This window comes from Channa argus, chromosome 4, assembly GCF_033026475.1.
Source record: "Channa argus isolate prfri chromosome 4, Channa argus male v1.0, whole genome shotgun sequence".
Taxonomy (NCBI): Eukaryota; Metazoa; Chordata; class Actinopteri; order Anabantiformes; family Channidae; genus Channa; species Channa argus.
The window spans coordinates 18,055,901-18,078,871 of NC_090200.1; the positions used below are offsets into that span (position 1 = coordinate 18,055,901).

The 22,971-nt window shown below is 38.8% G+C and overlaps 1 protein-coding gene across 1 annotated transcript; it reads right to left on the reverse strand.

Moving 5' to 3' along the window:
* Positions 1 to 1,533: 1,533 nt before the first annotated feature.
* Positions 1,534 to 22,311, reverse strand: polr3b (polymerase (RNA) III (DNA directed) polypeptide B). The gene is made up of 28 exons (XM_067500056.1): positions 22,132 to 22,311; positions 21,843 to 21,875; positions 21,674 to 21,730; positions 21,526 to 21,590; positions 21,351 to 21,426; positions 20,407 to 20,507; positions 20,044 to 20,135; positions 19,798 to 19,915; positions 18,921 to 19,029; positions 18,004 to 18,126; positions 14,474 to 14,590; positions 14,259 to 14,393; positions 12,943 to 13,104; positions 11,767 to 11,967; positions 10,979 to 11,141; positions 9,527 to 9,680; positions 8,938 to 9,012; positions 8,756 to 8,854; positions 8,539 to 8,666; positions 7,503 to 7,712; positions 7,162 to 7,320; positions 6,636 to 6,753; positions 6,307 to 6,449; positions 4,253 to 4,356; positions 3,094 to 3,260; positions 2,724 to 2,837; positions 2,430 to 2,603; positions 1,534 to 1,893 (listed from the first exon to the last, which is right to left on the reverse strand). The coding sequence occupies exons 1-28, from the start codon at positions 22,201 to 22,203 to the stop codon at positions 1,764 to 1,766; spliced, it is 3,399 nt and encodes a 1,132-aa protein (XP_067356157.1). The 5' UTR covers positions 22,204 to 22,311; the 3' UTR covers positions 1,534 to 1,763.
* Between the last annotated feature and the right edge of the window lie 660 nt (positions 22,312 to 22,971).

The window sequence follows — 22,971 nt, forward strand, 5'->3', positions numbered from 1 at the left end:
GGATCACAGCTAGTTAAAGGTGCATCCATCCAGACTGACAGAAAATGAGTGCAGTTGGAACAAGTGAAAGATGTTCGGGGCTGAACACAAAGTTTCACAAAAAAATATACTACACTACTACAATGACTCAATATACAAAGGTCTAAAAAGGTGGCTTGTGCAGAACTGTGACCTAAGTGGAGGATCTAATTAATTTCTGAAGATGGAGACTGTATCTTAGTAGATGTCCTTTTCACCCCCAATTCTGTTATCTTCTTAGTAGAGCCTTTTAAAAAAGGACAGGTGCAGCCACTAGAAGAGCTTCTTCCACCCTTTCTATTCTCACACACTCGGCCTGCACAAATGCATGTGTACTGCTTTTGTTCACTAAAAAGGCCCCAGTTGAGTCATATGTGTATGTGCAAGTGGGGGGTATGGTTACACTACATATGACATGTTGTTGGTATTAAAGCTTCAGTCAAAAGAGGAAAATATATGGCTTAATTTGCAGAGAAACCTAAATTATATTTAGTTGTAAATAAACATTGCATTTTATGAGCAGCCAGTTTCTGATTGACATTAATAAATGAAGCAGAATAGCATTTTAGTTTAACGTGGACTGGGTGATAATTTTTTATATATTTGCTTAATGTTTTCAACAGTGATAAGTTGATTAATCAAATAACTGGCAACAATTCAGATAATGTATTCTTAATTTTGAGTAACTTTTTAAAGTCAAACAAGCAATACTTGTTGGTTTATATTTCTCAAATATGAATATTTGCTCGTATTCTTAGTCTTCAGTGAACACAAATTTCTTGGGTTTTGGACTGTGGATGAAATTACGCTGTGACTGGATGAGATTATTCTCTACTTTCTGACAGACAAGACAATTAATAAGCAACTAAAACTACTTGCAGGTGTAAAAGTACCTTATTTTACATCTTCATGTCTTGCATTACAGTAGAGCATATACATGGTTTTAAATAATAACTATGATTAATAGTTCTAGTGATTATGCATGTTTTATAGATCATTGTGGACTGCAAAATACAATCAAGTAAAACTGATTTAGTATGTATGAATGTTGAGCTGACCTGATCCATCAATCTTCCACACAACCCATATTTTATTATACAGTGATAACAAAATGGCCACATTTTTTGTGAAGAGGTTTCCTATTAACAATGTTTATAAAGAATAAGAGGGAGGAGGGACATAAGAATAATGCCCCTGTCTGGATTTGAATCATGAAGTCACCTGGAAGCCCAGTCAGTTAACTGCAGAAATATATGACAGCTCTGCTCTCTGATCTGAAAACCAGTGTCTCCCCGAAGAGAAGGAAAACAAAATGCACAATGCTAAATGTCCTTTGCTTTGAAAATCATTCAGCAAAAATATAAAGAATTCATCCAATGATATGTTGCACTAACTAATGTAAAAACAATAGTCTTGTCTTTTAGAGAAACAAATTAGTTGTTTTATAAATTTGTTATTCAAGAATGAATATTAAGTTAAAAATAATAAGACTGCACAAGACAAAGCAGCAAATAATGAGAAATAATGTTTTCGTTTTTATTATGTACACACAGAAACAGCATAATGTAAGATGGTATCAACACAAATGAAACAAAAAACATGATCTAACCTAAACAAAATTATTTAGCCTATTTCTTCTTGCTCAATCAAAAATCCTCATTTACATTTTGACAGTCAGACTACATCTCATTTATCTAACTATGATCCTTTCACTCACAAATGTTGCGTTTCTGTCAATGTCTTGGTCACTCGTTGTAGCGCGACAGTTTGAGTCGGGGGATGATGTTCATGGACTGGAGTTCCTGGAACAGCAGCTTGCAGGCATACGGGATACGCAGGGAGGAAACGTGGCACGACGACTTACAGTAGTGACACCTGGAAGACAGAAACAAACTATTTAACTATTTAATTTCTAACTATTTAAGTATTAGCAACAGGGATGTGGCAATGAGATTGAAGCATGTGGCCTGAAAACAAGCTCAGATTTATTTTTCCAAGTTTCAGATCTTGAGAGTATCTGGTGAAAACGTTCACAGAAAAATCTGAAACCATAAACATAGATCTGTGTCCAATATTTAAAAGGTAGATTATCAATGTGCAGACCGATTAGCCAGCGAGATCACAGTAGTGCAACAAATATGCATTACTAACTTTTTCCTCAAAAGACAAAATTGTTGTTCTTCCATTAATGCACATTGACTCAAGTAAGCAAATGACAAATCTCTATTGCTCCTTTGATCAGGTGTCATACAATGCGTCTTAAAGAATTCAAGGCGTCTAGTATAAATCGCTTAAAACTGTTAACCTATACACTGATTTCGAGAAATAGCAGATCAGTTTCTGGTCTGTATTATATTAAGATGCAGTCATCAGATAATGCACAATAAATCTGACAGCAGTCTTCAACTTACCACCCAGAGTATCCCAACAGGCCACACTGTCCACACACATCCACCTCGAAGGCGTCACTGGAGATCATGAGACGCTCCAGCAACAACATGCTCGCTCCGTAGCCGATCAGACAGTCGCGCTCCATCTCGCCCAGTCGCAGACCTCCATCTCTGGATCGTCCCTCTGTAGGCTGCCTGTCAGTGGGACAGTCACATTCAGGGAACAAATGTAAGACAGAGGAATACAGAATTTGTTATGTGTGAACGTTTAAACTGTAGTCATAATGAATGGTAGAATGAAAGAACAAATGTTACCTTGTGAGAACAGCTCTGGGGCCTCGGGCCCTGGCATGCATTTTATCGAGAACCATGTGCTTCAGTTTCTGATAATACACAGGCCCAAAGTAGATATAAGCCTCCAGTGGTTCTCTGAGGAAAATGAAGTAAACGCACATATCATGCTAATGCAGTGATAAGTATCCAGTTAAAAACTAAATAGAGACTATTTCAATAATGATTACATTCAGTGACATGTTACTACATTATAAAACAAATGTTCGCTGTTTTTGTCTTCTGAAATGAGGGATCACCACTGCTTTTAAATTAATTTTATCAGTGTAAAAAGAACCGTTCTGGATGTTTTATGGTTAGTGGTTAGTGGGATAAAACAGGATCTTTTATTTACCCAGTGATTCCTGAGGTGACATAGTCTTTGCCTTGGTAGTTGTAACCGTAACGGATGAGATCCTCACATACATCCTTCACTTTGCTGCCTCCGAAGGCCGTGCCATAGTGAAAGCGTCCATCCAGGACGCCCGCCTTCCCAGCCAGCAGTTCAATCAACTTTCCCACCTGACAGAATGAGACATATTCTCTTTTGTTTTGTTCATTACAAATACTATGTCATTTACATCCTGTCCTGACATTAAATGTTGATAGCTTGGGTGACATTAGATTACACATGAACATCTTGGGGTGGGACCAGCAGTCTAAGGATGACTGATTTCAACAATTCCACTGGGGTCGCACCCAGGGGACCCCTGACCCCAACACATAAAAGGAAACACCTACTCTCATTTCACTCTCAGGCCACAGAAACATCCTCCCGAGCCAAACATTTCTCAGTCTTTTCCATGACAACCACGGCTAGAAAACACACTGGCACTGACAACTTCAGCAGTAAAGATCATTCAACTTTTTACAGTGTGAGGGACAAATTAAAGGCAGAAACAGGGCCAAGTACATGTCATTGTATGTGTTGGATAAATCTTCCACACACTACAACAGTTGGCAGTTTCACTGCCAGAAGCCTCTGCAGCAACAAATATCTGATTGTGAACAGTAACATTGCTGTTTAGTTGCATCAATGAAGGTGTGTTCTGGAAGGTAATGATAACCCCTAGAAGACAGGAGTTCGATAAAGAGGGCTGACAAAACTGAGTGTCAATACAGAGGCTGTGCTAACAGCAAGAGTAACAGTAACTGTTTACAAGATCTGGATAAGTTTTCAAATGACCTCCTTTTACTAAAACTAGAGCTGACTTAACCCCCGTGATAAAAGTTTTAAAACATTTTTAGAGCTAAAATGATTAAGTGGTCAATTTAAATTCAATAGTAAAATATACATGAATTATTACACTTAACGCTTTTATGACAGCATTTGACTTATTCTAGCTGCTTATTTGATCATTTGCTGCTTTATCTATCATATATAATATTGTATTTGATACATTTTAATTTGTGACTGTTGCTTAGACAAAATGTTTCGGACATTTAAATAATCCATAGATCAGTAAAGAAAAATGATTAGCAAACATTTTTTCCAAAGATGTGACAAGTCATACCGTCATTCTGGAAGGATATCCATGAGGGTTCATGATAATATCTGGACAGACGCCTGTGTCACAGAATGGCATGTCCTCCTGTGGGACGATGAGACCACAAACACCTGAAACAAAGACACAGATACACACAATGGCTAATGAAGCGCAACAAGCAATTTTAATGAATTTATCTTCAATTATTGTTGCAAATATACAATCATTTTCTGCTTTTAACTTGTGAAGGTTTGAAGACTTTGGGCCCTTACAACAAGGGAAGGCTTTTTACCTGCATTAGGCATTAGGCTGCATTAGGAGTAAAAATCAATAAAAATTATTGATGATAATAACAACAACAGATAAAAGCAAATTAAAAAAAAAAAGTTTTAGCCACAATTCTATTTTAAGCAAAAAGGTAGAACCATCTTTGTTCCCTTATCCACACTAACTAAAGAACATTGGGCAAAAATTCTAGTTTTGGTGTGTGTATTGCTTTTCGTGGCCCACTGATGTGACCATGACATTTCCATGCACATGTGGACAGACAGAGTCCTCTTTTGATTCACATGATGTGGGGGACAAGTGGCCCGGTAGGCAGGAGTTTAAGTGCGAGTGCAAATGTTTGCTAAGGGGCCGAAGCACTCTTGCCTAGCCAGGGTAAACAGATTGTACACCCATTTGCAAGAGAAAGAGGAGAAGAGAGAAGAGAAGGAGAGCAGGAAGTGGAGAAAGGTGCTTAGTTTGACAGGGAGAGCAGGATTACACATCCACGACTTTCAGTTCAGCACAGAGGAAGTGGGGGGATCAACTGGAAAAAAGAAAATCGACTATTATCTGACCAGTCAGTGCCGCAGAACACAGCAGACTGCTGATGCCTTACAGGATGTTGTAACAGGATGTTGACTGAACAAGTGCAACGATTTACTGGAAAGTCATCCAACAGCAGGAAGAAGGTGAAAGGAAAAGAGAAAAGCGAGCATGGCATGGGCAGGAGAGAAAGTGAAGAGAGAAAATAAAAAGAAAGAAAAGGCTGCTAAAAAAAGTTGGAAACTCGGGATAAAGGTGAGATAAAGAGGAAAGAGTGGAGAACATAAAGTGGAAAATGGTGGAAGGGAACAGAAAGCTTCAGAGAGAGACACACTAGTTCCCATAGCAGACATCCTTGGTGTTGTTTGTTTTGTGTGAAAGTGAATGATAAAAGAGGCATGAAATCAGCAGAGAAAGGCAAGACAACAGCAAGGGTCCAGAGCCCTCCATCACAGCTCATACAGCTCCACACTGGCGTCTCGCACAATGGGCTCCTACTACTGACAACCCTCCACCTACTCCCCCACCTCTACAGCTGTGTGTATGTGTGTGTGTGTGTCCGGTAAATAATTAACTTATTCTGCTCTGCTGACCAGGACTTATGAGACAAGTCATCAGAAGGTAGGAGATCTACCACTGCAGCCAAATTCACATCTAAATAAAAAAATAAAACCTTGAACTGACTAAAACTATCCAAACATCAGCAGCACATCTGGCCTGTCTATCCAGATCTCCGCCAGCTAACCCTGCGGTGACCCTCTCTGCTCCTCACTATGTGAGACAGAAGACATTGTTCCATCCTGAGCTGACCGCCCAGTGGCCACCGCGTTAATGAAGAGAGTAAATTATGCATGGCGCCAGTTAGCTTTTTGATTAAAACATCATACAGACCCTCTATAGGGGAGGTGCTGCAAAACAATGAAGGTTGTAAACACTTTTTCCCCAGTAGCAGCAGAATACTGCTGGGGTGTAATAAATTTGCATAGTCTGGCACAGGACAAAGGGCCAATTAATTGAAAAGAGCTCTTGAAAGATGAGGACAGGGGGCAGTGACAGAGCAACAGCCACTGGGACTTGACTCAACAAATGCTCCAACACGACCGAGGATTTTTTTTTTAGAATCCAGTCATTTGTTCTGTTTCACAACAGGTTCAAGTTTGGTTGTGAAGTGGTGAATAGTAATGCATTTCTCTGTACTGAGCATATAAGCTCAACATGTGGGCATTGTTTTAGAGAGAAGATGTGTAACCGTGCTGAGCTTGGCATCAAACCTTTCTGTCCGTGACGACTGCTGAACTTGTCTCCGATCTCTGGTCTCCTTGTCTGCCTCAGGAGGATCTTGATGAGGAAAGCATCTTCAGCGTTAGAGGAGATCATAACCTTCTCGATGTATGAGTCTGTGGAGCCCTTGTAGCTGCAGGCAAACAGAGAGAAATCTAATTTTCACAGCAGGGTTTACAAGTAATCAAACATCCGTGCTGTGTTTTTAGTCTACGTACAGAAGCTGAACAGGTGTGTACACACCGAGGTAACACTGGCTGAGGTCAGGGTGAACATGTTACATTGACTATGTGTGACTGTGGAAGCCAATGTCTCTCACCTGATGGGCACGTCCCTGTACTGGGGCTGGCCTGGCTGGGTACTGCCCTCCAGTGGTGTCTGGGTGACAGTTGGCATCGACTTGTTCACCAACACCTGCTTATTCTCCACTTTCTCACCTGTGTCAAAACAGATTAAGTGGATCACACAGTGTAAGGATCACCTCCCTGCATTGGCTAAAGGAAATTAAATGCTAGATGTTAACACTGCTTAACGGTGTCTCTGTTAAGCAGAAACTCACTGCAAAGCAATTTAACTTCTATCAAATCTAAGCTTGTGTCAAATTAAATGTCTTAATTACATCACTTTGGTTTAAAGATTGCTCCATTATGTGGAGACTACCTGTGTCAGCAGCAGAGACTATAAAATTAAATAAACTGAATTTCTTATCTTTTACACATATGAAACACACAAAAAAAATCTGCAACTAACAACCTTTGAAACAGCTTACATTTAAAGATATAATTCTCATGTATACAGTGAAAAGCAAAGCATGCTGGGTGCCCTCCAGTCCAGTTAGCACTTACCAGGTGAGCAGATGCCATCCGCATCCAGGATGCTGTGTCTCCAGACGGGCTTCCTTGTAGCAGCATCCAGCATAGGCCCCATCACCTTGTCAAAGGTCTGGTTGGTGTAGCGCCGCAGTGTGCATTTGGCATTTTTATAAACAAGGCAACGACCAAATCCTGGAGATAAACACAATTGCAATTAAAAGACTTGCTACTTGGTCCCGAATTGATGGCTGGCATGAAAACATGCTGCTATAGTAATTTTTTCAGTAACCCATAAACTGTAAATGTAATAAGATCCTGAAATTGTGTGAGGCAAACAAACTGCTTCCTGTCTTTCTCAGAACAACAGCTCTCACCTCTGTCAAGCGAGGCTTTGTTAAGGACCAGAGCGTCCTCAATGTCATAGCCGCTGTAGCTCATCACGGCCACTGTGGCATTCTGACCAGCAGGAAGTTTCTCAAAGTCGATCAGTTCGATGGTTTTTGTTTTAACCATAGGTCTCTGAGGATATGCCAGCAGGTACATTAGAGTGTCAATACGATTCCTCTGGTTATAGCCAATAGTGCCTGGAGAGATAAGACATGGACTGTAGATAAATATGACTACTGCCATATTTGGGGAAAAAAAATTCTCTAATGCACTGATATCTAGATATATAGTTCTATTAAAATTTGCTGGGTTTAAACATTATGTTCACTAGCTTAAAAATTAGAGATCTCAAGTTGGGTTGGAGCTGGTTTGGATTGTCTTAGAGTGGTGCAGTGGAGGATCGTGGGGAGTTATGGCATAAAGCCTGGCCTCCCTGGAAGCCTTGACATTTGTCAGATGCTATTACTTCACAATCAGGCTACAAGCACAAAGTCTGTGATAATAGGCCCGAGCCGCACAACCAGATTTGCACATGTATAGGGCAGTCCACACAAAACAGACAAGGCAGAGGATATTGGGCCAAATATAGTTCCAGTCTGTGTTTTTGTAAAGATGGGGGGAGGGGAGGAACGGATGAACAGAGGTAAAGCGGTGGGGTGGGGGTGACAGAGGTTCTTACGAATGTTAGCAGGGTCGTTTGGGGAAGTTTTGGTTACCAAGGAGCTGCGGGTGCACACTCTGTGGTCTTTCGCAGCTGAGCACACTGACCCCCTAAGCACAGCCAGAGCAGACACAATGAATTGCTAATGACACTCTGGGTGACTGGCAGGGAAAGGGCCTCCGCACACACACAGCACAATGGAAAACCTACGCAAGCGCCCCATGTTTGATGTTCATGCGCATACATGCACTGACACACACACAGACACGGAAAACACTTAATCACACATACAAATGTATTCTGACAAGGAGTAGAGCAGGAGCTGGAGGAGAACTGAAGCTACCTGCTCAGCTGAGTCTTACCCATGGCCTGCTTGCCCATAGCACACTGGTATGTGTTTCTGGGCGACTGGTTGTGGTGGGGGTAGGGAATGAGGCCAGCACACACCCCTAGCAGTGTGAACGGTTCAATCTCCAAGTGTGTTGTGTCTCTACGGAAATAAAAAAATAAATAAAGGGTCAGCTGATTGACTACTACTATGTTTTAATGTAAACTAAATCATTAACAAGTACCACTTACTTGTTTATCATGTGTTCATAAAGAGAGACCTGACAGTCATTTTCCTCATTGACATCCAAGTACTCCACCAGGCCCTCGTGGAGGAAATCCTCAAATGTTCTGGAGTCACAAGACTGTACATGATTATCTGAAATGATATGCTGTTGAAAGGTTTCCCAGCGAACAGTTCTCCTGAGTCTCACCTGTAGCCCTGTGACAGATCTTCAATGTGTTTGTTTTTCACCATCGGCTGTCCCTTCTTCACTATGATGTACGGCCTGCAGGAAACAAAAACAACACGGATCGAATCAGAATACTGTAAAACTACGAAAGTGTCAGTTTCCTGTTATTGCAACACTAGCACATGGGGTAGAAACTCTTAAATTCAGATCCACATAAAATATAAAAGGTCTTGAACACATAAATTTAAAAATCGCAAATATGGAATGTGTCTTTCTCCATATCAGGAGAAGTATTTTATTGTATTAGGCAACTGGTCACAGTTCTAATGTCTTACATATGCCGATTAGCCAAAACATTACCCCACCTGGTGGCTTACATATAAAAACATTTATTTTATTATTTTATTTTATAAAACAAAAAATGGTGATTCCTCATTCTGGATTAAGCACACACTGATTAAAATCAGCTCCATCTTAACTAACAGTGATCAGTATTGTTTGAAAACCTTTTCTAAATACTTTTACTTTGGTACTTTAAGTCAAATGTAAATAATCAGCCTAGTACTTATTTTACTTGAGTAAAAAGATTTAGATTAACATGTTTCCCCACCTGCAAAGGCGTCCTCCATCAGATGAGATGTAGACACAACGGTCAGTCAAGTTCGTAGAGATGGACACAAACTCATTGATGAAACCTGCTCTACGCATCAATCTGAAGGTGTTAACCAGTTTACGATGATCTCGAATTACACCAAGAATGTTACCTGTGAACATAATACAGTTTATGTGTGAACAGAGTTATAAAGACAGAGACTATGCACATTATTATAAAACTGCAGAAGAGCTCAAACAATGTCACCACCTACCAGCTCTGAGTATATAATGAGATCATGAAGATATATTATGCAAGTCAGCCTTTATGCAAGTCAGCATTTTAAAGTCATCTTTAAAATGCTTTATAAAAGGAATAAAATAAATTTTAAAAATCATTGATTTTTAGTAAATAATTTGTCATAAAATAATGATTTTGAGTGACGCATAATTTGTAGCCAGCAGTCTTTGAAAGTTTGGAACATACAGCTGCAGTTTATGTTTTAACTGTCAGATTTGTTTGTTTCCTGCTTGGATTCGCTGGTTTCTGGCCAATAAATCTTTTAACAACTAAGTTGTTCTTACTTACACAATTTATCATCTTGTCTATAATAGAGAAAAATGCCCATCACAATTTCCCTGAGCTTAAGGTGACATGTTCAAATTGTTTTCTCTGGCAATGCGTCTCAAATGCAAAGACATTCTGTTCACTATTATCTAAAAAAAAAAAAACAACAACAAAAAAAACTAAACAAAACTTCTGCCTTCAGTATTTTGAGAAGATGAAAGCAGGCAATGTTTGGCTTTTTTGCTTGATGAAGAACCAAAACACTAAGTCTTAAGGGAGATCCATAAGGGAACTAAACATTGCAGTAAAATTACTTAGTGAGTATAAAACACTGCACAGATTTTACTTTGTGTTTCAATTCTCAAAAAACACTCACATCCACAAGAACTAAACTTAAACAAAAGTGCAAACCAGCATGTATATACATACAGTATTGAACCTCCAAGGCTGGAGAAAGCAGAGCATAAACTGCTTGCAGGGTTTTGTTCATGTCTGAAAGACAAATGGCTGAGGAACAGAGGAGACACTGTGCTCATTTGCAGTGAACACACTGAGGGCTTTGACACCTGCTGGTACCGACTAATTAAATGGTATGGCAGCTAATATAATTTAACAGTTATCAGTTGTGAGACAAACCTATACAGTAATTATGGGGCCACATTCTGACTCAAGAATAATACCTACTGCTGCCATGAAATTAATGACTTATCAGCTTTCCTGCATAATACAAAATTGTCTTCTGTAAACTAAATAGAATATTTCTTTTTGTGTTCATAAGTAATGTATTCAAAACAAGAAGGATTAAAAAAAAAACTTTCCTTTGAAGTGATCTAAAGCTAAAGCATCCAGTGTTAGTTCACTCTTTTTAATGTATTATGCTCAAATGGTGCAGGGGAGTTTTACCATTGAGAAAGACGAGGAAGACGCTCGGGTAGGAGAGCTCTTCCCCACACAGCAAGTTAACATCTTCTACCCCTAGGTTGAAGGCCAGCTTGACGATTGGACCGTCCTCCATGTCAGTGGTGATGTGGGTCATCAAAGCCAGGTTCTTTACCAGACCACAGGCCTACAGAACCAGAACAACAATGTGAAGCACATTTATACAGGTGTTCAAAGGTTGTGTTTTTTGTATTTACTGTGAATAACATTCACAACACAAGAATGCTGTCCTACATGTCTCTCTGTGAAAACCACACCAAATCTACAACAGTACTTAATGGACAACTAATGACAATTTCAAAGGGCTGTCCTCCGCAAGAGCACTGAGTGTATCTACATGTACTTAGGCATGTACTAACCAGGTTACTGTAAATCCACGTGTACACGCTGCAGATGAGTAATAGGACTTCTCCTATACAGTGGATTTCATTTGAAAGCATGATTTACAGTTTTCAACTGTACCGTGACATAATGTGGCCTGTGGCTCAGTTCAGCTATGTTTAAGCAAAAAATGCAATAACTGTTTTCTTGTTCTAATTATGCAGGTCAAGCATCATAAAAAAAAACAAAAACAAAATCTTCTCATACAATTTAAATTAAAGCAAATTTCACCTATAATTGCTCTCTTTAGTTCTAAGAGTCTAGAAGCATGCTTTTATTGATGGGTTTTATATGGAAAAAAAGCCGCTTTCATTTCATGTAAGAACAGTTTACTTGTGTTACTGTAACAGGATGTGCCACAGCTCACTTACCTCTCCCTCAGGTGTGTCAGATGGACACAACATGCCCCACTGTGATGGCTGCAGGGAGCGTGGCCCACTGACTTTTCTGGTCTTCTCAAATTGGGAGGATATCCTCGTCATCATGCCGAGAGCTGAAATAAAGGAGAGACGGGACAGGACCTGGGTGACACCCTGACGGTCCATCTTGAATCTCTTCAGAGACCAGTTGCCCTGTCAACAAAACAAAAGCAATTATGCTAATGTTTTCAAAGCGTTTCAATTTGAGGAGTAAGTGTGATTAAATTAGAAATGATTTAGGACATCTGCTAACTGCATTCTGCTGTGACTAAAAACTGCTGCAATATAAATAACATTCAATTTGTGGCTTAAGCACAATTAGTGCTACGTAGGTGTGTGGTCTCAGTACTGTTTTAATTCTGATGTTCTGTTTTTAAGTTAGTGGTCTTGCACCTGTTTTAATACAGATCACTTCATTTTAGTTTGCACTGTGTAGTGAAAAAGCATTAAACTTAGTGTAAATGCACACAGTCACACGTAACAGTTACAGAATAGTAAAGATTCCACTGATTTTACCTACTCTATAGACAGTTTTAGAGTAACATGTTAGCTTTTCAAACTACTCTGTTACCTCTGCTTGCTACCTATGTTTAACTAAGCCGACATGTACTGAAACCCTGATGTTCTCTGAACATCCTCTTGAGGATCTAAATGTAAGAACGTAAATGTCTGGAGCAGCTGGCCATTAACCGAAATTCCTCCTACCACTCCACCAGGTGTGGCCCCAACCAGCCACCAAGAGTGACCCTGGTGATGGTCTAAAGCCCAGATAAAATGGGTCGCGGCAGGAAGGGCCCTGTAAAAACACAGGCCAAATCAACGTGCGGAACATGTTCCGTTGATTTGACCTCCCTAGTACAAAGTCTGTGTAACGTCTTACTGAACCTGTTTGAAAACAGTAGGCAACTGTCGAAAGATTTTATAGCATGTTGATGACATGTCTATCACGTGACGTGTGTAGTGTCCCAACGTTGTCCAAAGAAACAAAGAAAGCACAGAATGGGCAGAACCTGTGAAAGATTCTTGATTAGCATATAAAATTCCAATCTGGCTGTTTCAGGGGAAAGGTGCACGTTTTAAATTTTATTATTTCGTTTAAACTTCGGCATCTGATTTGTGCTTGTTTACCGTGGAAATGGCATTGACCATGCCGTTGGTGATCTGATCCTGCCGCATATGCTTGACCGCATCAAACTGGGCTGCTCTCTGCTTGGGGATGATCTGGTCAGCAATTTTCTTCAGTTCGGAGTTAAATTTCTTAAAAAGATCTTCAAAAAGCAGAGACAAGAGCTAAAGAAAAAGAAAAGAAAGAACAATTATTTCAGAGATAGATTTGTCAGTGTATCTTCAGGCAGTCAAACCCACAGATCTCCTGGCATGTGGTTGATGATGTCTGTTCATGTCTTTAATGAGTGTTGTGATGCGTTTACAGTCAGATTTAATAACCAGGTGTGCCAGCTCACTGATAAGCCTGACCTGGCCTCCATCCCAGGTCCCTGTCCTCCTCCTGCAGCCCAACAAAGGCATCAGCCACCCCCCTGTACATTAGCATGCATCAAAACAAACAGGCAGTGCTGCTTGAAATTAATGAAGAAATTAAGCTTCCATTATGCAGCGGGGCCAATTAGTTGAATGTCAGGGAACCATAATTGGAGAGTGAGGAGATTGCTGGTGTTGTTAGTGTGTAAGCCCCCTATTGAAAATGGGCTCTGTGCTCCCCCTCCTCCCATCTCCAGCTCCTTGTACAGAGCAAGCTGGGGTGGGGGGAATTAAAGGCCTTAAGACAGCAGTAATTACATTATCAGAGCCGGGCCTGCGGATTAGCTCAATCGCTCCAGTCAAGGCAGAAATTCTATTGTCACGGTGCAGAAAAATCCCTATGCTTCCCCAGCCTCAGGATTTTGGTGCCACCGCATATCTCTCTCCTGACAAAGCAGGCTGAAATACGGTGGGGGGTTTCAAAAAAACAAAACAGGGAAAAAACAAAAGCTGAGGAAAAATAATGAGAGTTTTTTATTAAAAGAAGGAGGCAGAAACAAAGATGCAGGTGAGAGATCAGGTTTGCAGCAGCCACTGTCCTCTGGTCCAGTGCTGTGATCCTTTCACTATAAAGCTTGAGCTTTTTTTATTATTCTATACAAGTATTATTAGTAAGCATTGAGGGTTTTGTTTTCTAGTGGCTCTATGAGTAAAGAAAGAGTAGTCAACACCTTTCAGTTAGCCAGAAATGAATGAAATTCAACGGGGTGCCTTTAATGACAGAATAGAACTCATTTTGTTTTCCTGTTGATCAGAGGACAACTTAACAAAGACTGAACTTAAAAGGTCGGATTTTTTTGGCTTGTAATGTTAAATAAAACGTGAATAACTGAACAGAGGATTATACAAGTTATTGTACAAGCTCTAAATGAGACCACATGGAGGACAGGCACAAAGTAGCATACCTGTCCGGCCAACTCAAGACGTTTGTTGCCATAGTAATCTCTGTCATCCACCTTGTTGTCCCCCTGGGCCAGAATAACTCTCCTCACCATCACAGCCAAGTAAATACACTTAGCCCTGAAGTTAAACTCTTTGACCTGCCAAAGAAATATGACATAATTTTCATTTGTGGGATATACAGTAGATATTGCATGATTCTTGTTTGTGTGTTACATACTGGCACATGTGTGAGGATAAGAGAAGCCAACAACTCTCTGGCTTCCTCCATCTTTGTCTTCTTGGGACCTCCCCACATGCGCTGTCTTCGCACTTTATTTCCAAGGTACCTAAGAGCCTGAGATAAATTAATAGTTTTAGTACTGGTATCAATATGACAAAAAAACAATATAGTTTGGCAGGTCAGCAGTTTTTCGACAAACTTTAACTATTTACTGTAGAAAGCAAACATAACATTGCCCACAAAACCTGGGGGCGGTGGGTATCCTCAGTGTTAAGGACTTTAACTGAACTTTCTATGCCATATGCATTTTCCATGCTTAAAATTACTGTTTTTTTATAAAAGCTACCAAATAGGAAATAATTACATGACACAAAGAAGCAAATAAATAGTCACAAGAAAATGTAAAACGCACTGTTCTCAATGTCCTGGTTTTCTGCATAAAGTAATCATTAGATATAATTTTTATCAAAGTTACAAATATCAACAAATACTATACATTTTAAAGCTAATCAAACATTGGAGTTGGTTGACCTTTCTGTTCACGGGATTGCAAAAGATTCAACAGGCAAAGTATCCATGGCAAGACACCACGGAGGAAGCCATTGCTCTCCAAAAATCAATATCGCACTCTGCTTGAAGTTTATCAAAGACCACCTTGACACACCACAACCCTACTGGGAAAATGTCTTCTGGCCTGATAAAACAAAGGTAGAATTGTGTAGTAAGAACACACAGAACTATGTGTGGCGTAAAAACAGAAGTATGAGGACGATAATAATTTAGGGCTGCTTTGCTGCCTCTGGACCTGGAACACCTACCATCGTGGAGGGGTAAATAAATTCTCAAGTTCATCAAGGGGTACTACAGGATAATGTCAGGTTGACTGTCTTGAAGCTGAAGCTCAGAAGAAGCTAGGTGATGCATCAAGACCATGAACCTAATCAAAGTAAATCTACTACAGAATGGCTTTAGACACTCAAAATCTACCTTTTACAGTGGCCCAGTCAGAGCCCTGATCTTATCCCCATAGAGATGCTGTGGAAGGACCTTAAGACTTCACACCGAATGAAGCTGAAGCAGTTCTGTGAGGAACACAGTGCAGGTCTAATCCACATCTACAGACAATGCTTGCTTGATGTTATTGCTGCCTAAAGTGGGTTATCCATTTATTAAAACTCTGTTGCCATTACCTTTTCCACCAACACTGTGCAGTTACATGTTTAAAGTTGAGCTTCCTGGACACTCGGCAACTTTGGACATTTGACAATTTCAGTGTGCTTAGGAAGTTTTTATGTTCGAAATTAATCCCTGGTACACAACTTAAAAAAAAGATGATAATTTACATTTTGCATTTAGTGTACAAGTTTGTTTGATGCTAATGTTGAGATAAAAAGATATGTAGGAAAGCAGATGTATTAAGCTTGCAGGGGGTAAAGTGTATGAAAACAAACATGATGCACACGTTCTTGCACACCCCCCAAACACCTGAGTCAGTGTGCCTCTGGTGTCCTCTACAAACAACAGAGAAGGTCAAAGGTCAAATAGGCTGAAGACTTGCTGAAGACCACCCACCCTGCCCTCTGCAATGCATATAATATATAAATTGTGTAAATACTTAAAGGACAACTATGTAAAAAAAAAAAAGGTATTGTCAAAAAAATTTGATTCAGATAAATTCAAAATATATATGTATGTTATGTAATAAAATCACACGTTCAGTACTGATTTAAGTATTCATCACTAGAAACGAAGATGACAAATTTGATTAAGGCAGATTAGTTATCATAATCTGGCAACAATGTTTTTTAAGCCTTATCTGACTTTAATTATATAGATTTAGGCCTCATTGTGAACAATACAATGACCCAATGAATACCATGAAAAGACATCATGGAGGCTGGCACAGAGGCGAACATGAGAGCTGCAGCGACTGGTTGCTAGGAAGCGAATATGGCCTCATCAATGCATCAGTGGTTCCTCTAACAACATAATCTTTATGAAAAACAAATTGGATGATTGCATTCGTGTGTAGCTGTCAAAGAAAACATGCGGGCCTCCTGAATAACCCCTGAAAAGCATTACTTAAGTGGCTAGTAAGACAAAACCTCAGTCATCTGATCACAGAGACAAAGAAAATACCTTCTGTCAACAGCAGCCGTTGCTTCTTTCTCTGCCTGAACATCATGATCTTCAGATGGACACACATTAGCAGGGCCAGTCACTCATTAAGTTATTATAGTTTATTGACTTTGAGCCGAATAACTTTTCCTTTTCAGTAGTCCAATTTAATTAATCTGAACAAGCTATGGTTAACCAACAAATAACTCATGGAGTTTTGGCTTTACACAAATGTTTGTAATAAGTGCTAAGTGATTTGTTATTCATTTCATCATGATAAACAATTTTTTAGCTTAACATTGTGTCCACATCTGATTATCCCATGTAGATTTCTCCTGAAGAATGCTGATTTCACATTTAATCATGTTTCTAATTGCCTTTTTCACTATACAATGAAAGACTGCAGGCAGGAAATTCAGCAGAATGAAGAGAGATGACTTCTCCTCTTTGATTCAATATCCACCTGAAAGTAATACTAACAAAAATCTGAACAACTAATTTTTTATGGTATGTTTTTTTCAAGCAGTTCTGTAGCTATGCTGTCTCTCACTGCGTGGTCACCATTGAAAAAAACACAGTGGAACAAAATAAAAGTGAGGAGGCAGCATCTTCTTCTTCTCAGTACACAGTTCAAATCTCTGAGCTATACTTCTATAATAAGTCTGTATATAAAGATTTCCAGGTCACTACAATGACCTGAGAAAACTGGTTGACATCAAACACAGGTCTTCACTAATGTCATAACACACAAGAACAAAACATGTAAGTGTGTAGCCTGGAATGAAGCTGTTGGCTTACATGCCTTGGTGTTAATATGATAAATATAAAAAAATAAAACAGGACAAAATGAGACTACAATGTATAAATATATTAAATAACTAAACTTTAACTGAAGTAGGCTATACACATTAGAGAAAGACTAAAACTAAATAAAATGTATTAATTAAGCTGCTTATGATATCTCACATGAGGCTTTGATTTACAACTAAACAGTTATCTCAGTTCATAGAAAATACTGAGATTTACACCATTTATCACCAATCAGCCTAAAAATACAGAGAAGTTGATCTATTTCACCAAGACCTAGCATCTTTTTACAAAGCCCTCCTAGTTATGGTTTTAAAACCCCCGTATGTCTTTATTTATTTTGACTGAAAGTAATTGTAGCAAAAAGAATCAGAGTAAAAAATTGAACTTCTGGTTCTACTCAGTCAGTGTTTGTATTACTGTTTTTTCTTATAATTTCCTGTTTTATTTGTATCCTTTTATTTATAACGAAGGCTGAAACATTTTGTTAAAATTGAATACATTAGTAAAGTGTGTTTGTCAATCCAAACAAATAGAAAATAAAACTGCCAAGTGAGGTTGAGTATTACATTCAACTGTGCGAATGTGGACCACTGAGGTACCTGGGTTTGTGTGAAGATCTGGGCTTTCTGGCACTCCTCCAGGCTTGGAGCGAAGCTGGCCATGACATTCTCCTCTGTACCAATCATCTGCACTATCTCCTGGTCACTCTCTACACCCATACCCTGTGTGGATAACATAGAAACCGTGGGTGAGGATAAAAACTGTACTGGACTGGTCTAAAATGAAAAAAAATTTAAATATTTAATTTGTGTAACCTTATTGGTGAGGTTAAATGCACAAACAGACACTTTGCAGATGGAAAAAAAAGTGAGAGAGAGAGGTTAGCAAGGAGACATAAGGAGAAGTGTGTGTACAGGAGAGAGAGGTGAACCAGAAGTCATAAGGTTGTCTGACATTTGCTTATGGAAATGTGAAGCTGTGGGAACTGATCTGTGTGTGCCACAGTGGCTCTGAGGTTGTTTCTGCAGCCGCTGCCAAATGCTGGGAGAGCTGGAGAAGAAGTCACCAAGGATATACAAGTGCACAGCAAACAGAATCCTGTGGATAATGACTTCAGTTCCAAACGATTGAAGCACATAAGTTGACATGTTTGGAGAGATCTGTCCTCAGAGGGAAAGAAGTTATGATGCCAGTTGGCTGACATTTTCATTGAGGAAGAGGGCGATACATGAAAATGAATCTGATGAAGCACTACTGAAGTGACCCCTCAACAAGCACATGTATTGTATATATACGTTGTCAGGCACTGCAATAAATCAGAATTCAACATAGGATTACTGATTCTGAAAAAAGTTAATTTGAAAACAAAGAGAACTCTGCCTCAGCCCGTTGAACAACAACATGAAAAAAAACCAGCTCGCTGTTTGCTGTGCACTTGTATATTCATCTAAAAAGGTTATCTTGTAGCACCCCCTTCAGGATGCACCCGCTGCATAATCATTAGAAATGCTTTTACCTTGAATATGATGACAATGGGAGCGTCCTCTGACAGAGTGTTGTGTCTCAGGTAGAAACGACCTTGTTTGACAATTATATTAGTTCTGCTTTTCTTCTCATGAGTGGAGCTGGAAATAGACAACAAAAAAGTGTACCTTTACAAAACAATGGAAGAATGAGAATAAAACAATGTTAATTTTAGCTGATGTGTTTTCTTGCAAATGCAACTTCAAACTTTTTAAGGTAATAAGAAAATTTTCCTGCACAAGCATTCGGCCAAGCTTCATATTTAAATAATTAACTTAATCACTTGAGGAAATATTTAAACATCTCTTAAGAAGACAATTACTACAATTAAAACTAAAATTATGTGTTATTTATATATTTTTAAGGGAAACCCTGTTTGCTGATTACATAAAAGCTTCTCTGTCCCCTTCGAGTTTTATATCTCTGCTATGACAAAATTATTTTGTGAAACCCTCCCTGTTTGGCTGTTTACACACAAGGATGTGGGTGGCATCATACACTAAAGGATCACAAGGGACAATTACATGGCAACATATGAAGCAATGCACAAACAGTCACAGGGAAGAAGAAATATGGACGAGTATGGATTTAAAACTGCAGAATAAAAAAAATAAATAAAGGTTTTGCAAGTGTTTTACTGGTGAATAAATGCTTTCAGCAGATTTGTTTTCTTACAAAAATCACAGCTGATCTCCATAAAATTTCAAATATAAGTTATTGAAAATGTATATGAAGGTAAAGAGTGGACTTTTTTGTCCACAACATATGAGCCTGAAACAGACAGATTAAAATAGAGATAAAAGGTAGACATTTTGGCAGCTGTTTTAAAATGTAAATTTTAAATATAAAAAAAAGTTAGAAAACAGAACCTGGTAACTGAAGCTCCAACTGCACCTTTCCTGTCCTGCTCCACAATGATTCGATTCTTGGACAGCTGCTCTTGGATCAGAATGACTTTCTCCTGACCTTTCACTATGAAGTAACCCCCTGTGAAAAAAATACTGCAGTTTAATTAAATGACTACTGAGAATGAACGGTTGCAAAAAACGTACAACTTTGTTCATGCTCTGAGCCCATCAGCTAATTTGATTTATTACATCTATATGTTTGTTTACCTGGGTCCAGAGGACACTCATTGAGTTTTGAAAACTCCATGGGTGTCTTTCCTGTCAGAACACAGTTTGAGCTTCGCAGCATAATTGGCATCCTAAGGAAAGCACAATTACATATTAAAGACAAAAACATCCGTGTCAGGCCCTGGTGTGTGTTATGTATATATTTTTGTGTGTTATGTATATATTCTCTCTCTCTCTCTCCCACTCCCCAATCAGGGAAGAGTTTATACAGGTAGCTTTTTTTGTGGCAGATTAGGAAAAAAATGCCACATCCAGTTTAATTCACAAGATTTGACCAACCACACTGACATGATGTGACACTGTGGGACATAAAAAAACCCAAACAAAACAACAAATCAAAACCTTCCAATGGGCAGTGCATTCCGGATGATTCTCTGACTACCACGAGTGTACTCTATGTCCACTGTGATGGGCGCAGAGTAGGTCATGTCTCTGAGACGACACTGTGGAAATAAACACCAAAGGTGTGAACAGCAGTGTTAAATATTCAGAGATTTGGGGATGTAGAGTAAATGCTTTGACAGAAGTATTACTATTATCATTATTATTATCATTATTATTATTATTATTATTATTATTATTATTATTATTATTATTATTATTATTATTAAGTATTACATGGTTATAAGGGAAAAGCATTGTGTGGTCCAAAGGGAGTTTATTCTGTTTTTGTTTTTTCTGTGGTCGCTGTGTCTTAAAAGGCAAATCGGGAAGTGTATGCACGATGATGGCATCAATAACATCCCATAGCTGCCTTTGAAGGGAAACAATGTTTTGTTTACAGCTATTGGGGCTACAAGGTAGTGGGGGAAAGATGAGAGTGTAGCTGTGGAGGTCCATGGTTTCTTACAGTGTCCTGTGGAATTATTTGAGAAATGTGTTCAGTGGAATTATTTTGTGGGACTTGTTTGCTGACTTTTTTGGTTATCAACTCAACGTCTTCTCTGGAATTACTTTGTTATCAACTCAATTGTGGAATGTGGAATGCAATAAATGTTCAGTGTTTGTCATAAAACGATCTACAGACAAGAGTAAGCCTGCCACTACAAGAATTATGGGGATTTTTTTTCAAAATACCAACAAAATTATTTTAATTGATCAAGTAATCGGTTTATCATTTGACCCAATGAATGTCCAAAGACATGCATACAAAAATACAAAATACAATGGCAAGTAAGTGAACCCTTGATTTACCTGGTTTCCCTAATTATTGGCCACGAAACCTTTATTCTAACTGTGGTTCAATTAAAAACCTACTACTGGTCTTAATACCTGATTAAACTTACCTCATGAGGAGATACTGGTCTAGTAACATTGAAACTTTCCTCTACATCAGGCATCCCAACGTAGATATTTAAGTATCTTAAAGGAAAACAGATAATACATATAAGTAAGATACATATTTTAAATTCATACTAAAGCTGAAAGCTAATATTTGCAAAGACAATTCATGGTACCTACTTGAGGTACCACATCGGATCAGCATCACTTGTAATTTTCTCATTTGCTTTCATTATTTTCTTTATCTGCAAAAAGACAACACTCATCCTTAACTCAAGATGAAACTGCAGCAGCTGTAACACACAGTAATGTCGGGGTTGTGTATTACCTCCACATTGATGAAGTAGTTGAATGAGTCAATGTGCTGCTTTACCAGTCCTTTCACCTATGAAACACACAACAGGTTAAAAAAAAACTGCTTTTCTGCGTGTGTATGAGTCCAAATTCAGAAAAAAAAACATGGGAAACAACAGGTGGGTGCAGGTGCATTCCGTTACCTTCAGGAAAGCTGGTAAAAGTTTCCACTTATCCTTTCAAAGAGAAGAAAACAAGCACATTGGATTTTACTTTACTGTCGACCCAACAGCCGCTCTCAAAAGATGTAAACATGCAAAAAACATGTAACACCACACAAACAATAAAAAGGGACATATCATCTATAGTTTAGGGTTTTAAGACCAAACTGTCTCTAAATCTAAATCTTCTTATGTCTCCCTGTACTGCTACTAGCCACCAAGTTAGCTTCTCTTCACTCGTAGTGTTAAACTTTACTCCCAATAAACTCACCGCCAGACTGTTGACAGGAGCCCCCAACTCCTGAGGAGTCATGTCACAAAAATCTTCGCCGAGCACCTCCATGAATATTTCTGCTGTTCAACAGTATACACGTAAAACTCAGCTCATGCTGTCTGTGTTGATACACGGCATCGGAAGTCGCTGCAACATGCGTCCTCTTTGTGTGTCCACAGTAAAAACCCCGTGTTAGCGGAACTATATAATGCGTTCCGCTGTCTGTAATTTACTGGCGCAGGAAAAAAAGTACTTGGACTTTTCCGTAAGACTATTTTACTTAAACTTTCAGTATTGTGAAAATATAGTTGTTTGCTCTACATCAATATTACAGTTAAAATAATAACTACTGATAATACAACACTTCACTTAGCTTCGAAATGCAAAAACAGATATACAGTTTTGGCTAAACCTTTTCTTGATTTAAAATGTCCACTGCTGAAATTGCAACAGAAATGTATCTCTGGAAAATATGTTTCAGGGGAATCAGAAGTGTAGAATTGAAAGAGAAAATGTTGAACATCTTGTCTTAATAATTATTTCAATATTTTTCATGACTTAAGTCTTAACTTGACCTGACTGCTTAGAATTTGGCTTTCTAGGAACTACAAGCATTTACAATATTACCATATAGGACTGGAATGGCCTTGCTAGTCCTCACACCAAATATAGTCCTTAGTGACATATGCACTACTGTGCTTTTTAAAAAGAGCTCTTCAAAGAAGAAAATTTAGACCACATTTCAGAGACCCATTTCACTTACTGTGATTTGGTTATGAAGAAAATAAATAAAATAGAGATAAAAGTGATGCATCACTAGGTTAATGGAAGATACTT

What these genes read in the sequence shown, in the direction of transcription:
- polr3b (XM_067500056.1), bottom strand. Translation starts at nt 22,203, where the DNA reads ATGGAGGTGCTCGGCGAAGATTTTTGTGACATGACTCCTCAGGAGTTG. An exon ending in CTCCTGTCAACAGTCTGGCG is followed by an intron (nt 21,876 to 22,131) that starts GTGAGTTTATTG and finishes TCTCTTTGAAAG; the next exon opens with GATAAGTGGAAACTTTTACC. An exon ending in TATGGGCAAGCAGGCCATGG is followed by an intron (nt 7,713 to 8,538) that starts GTAAGACTCAGC and finishes TTATCTCTCCAG; the next exon opens with GCACTATTGGCTATAACCAG.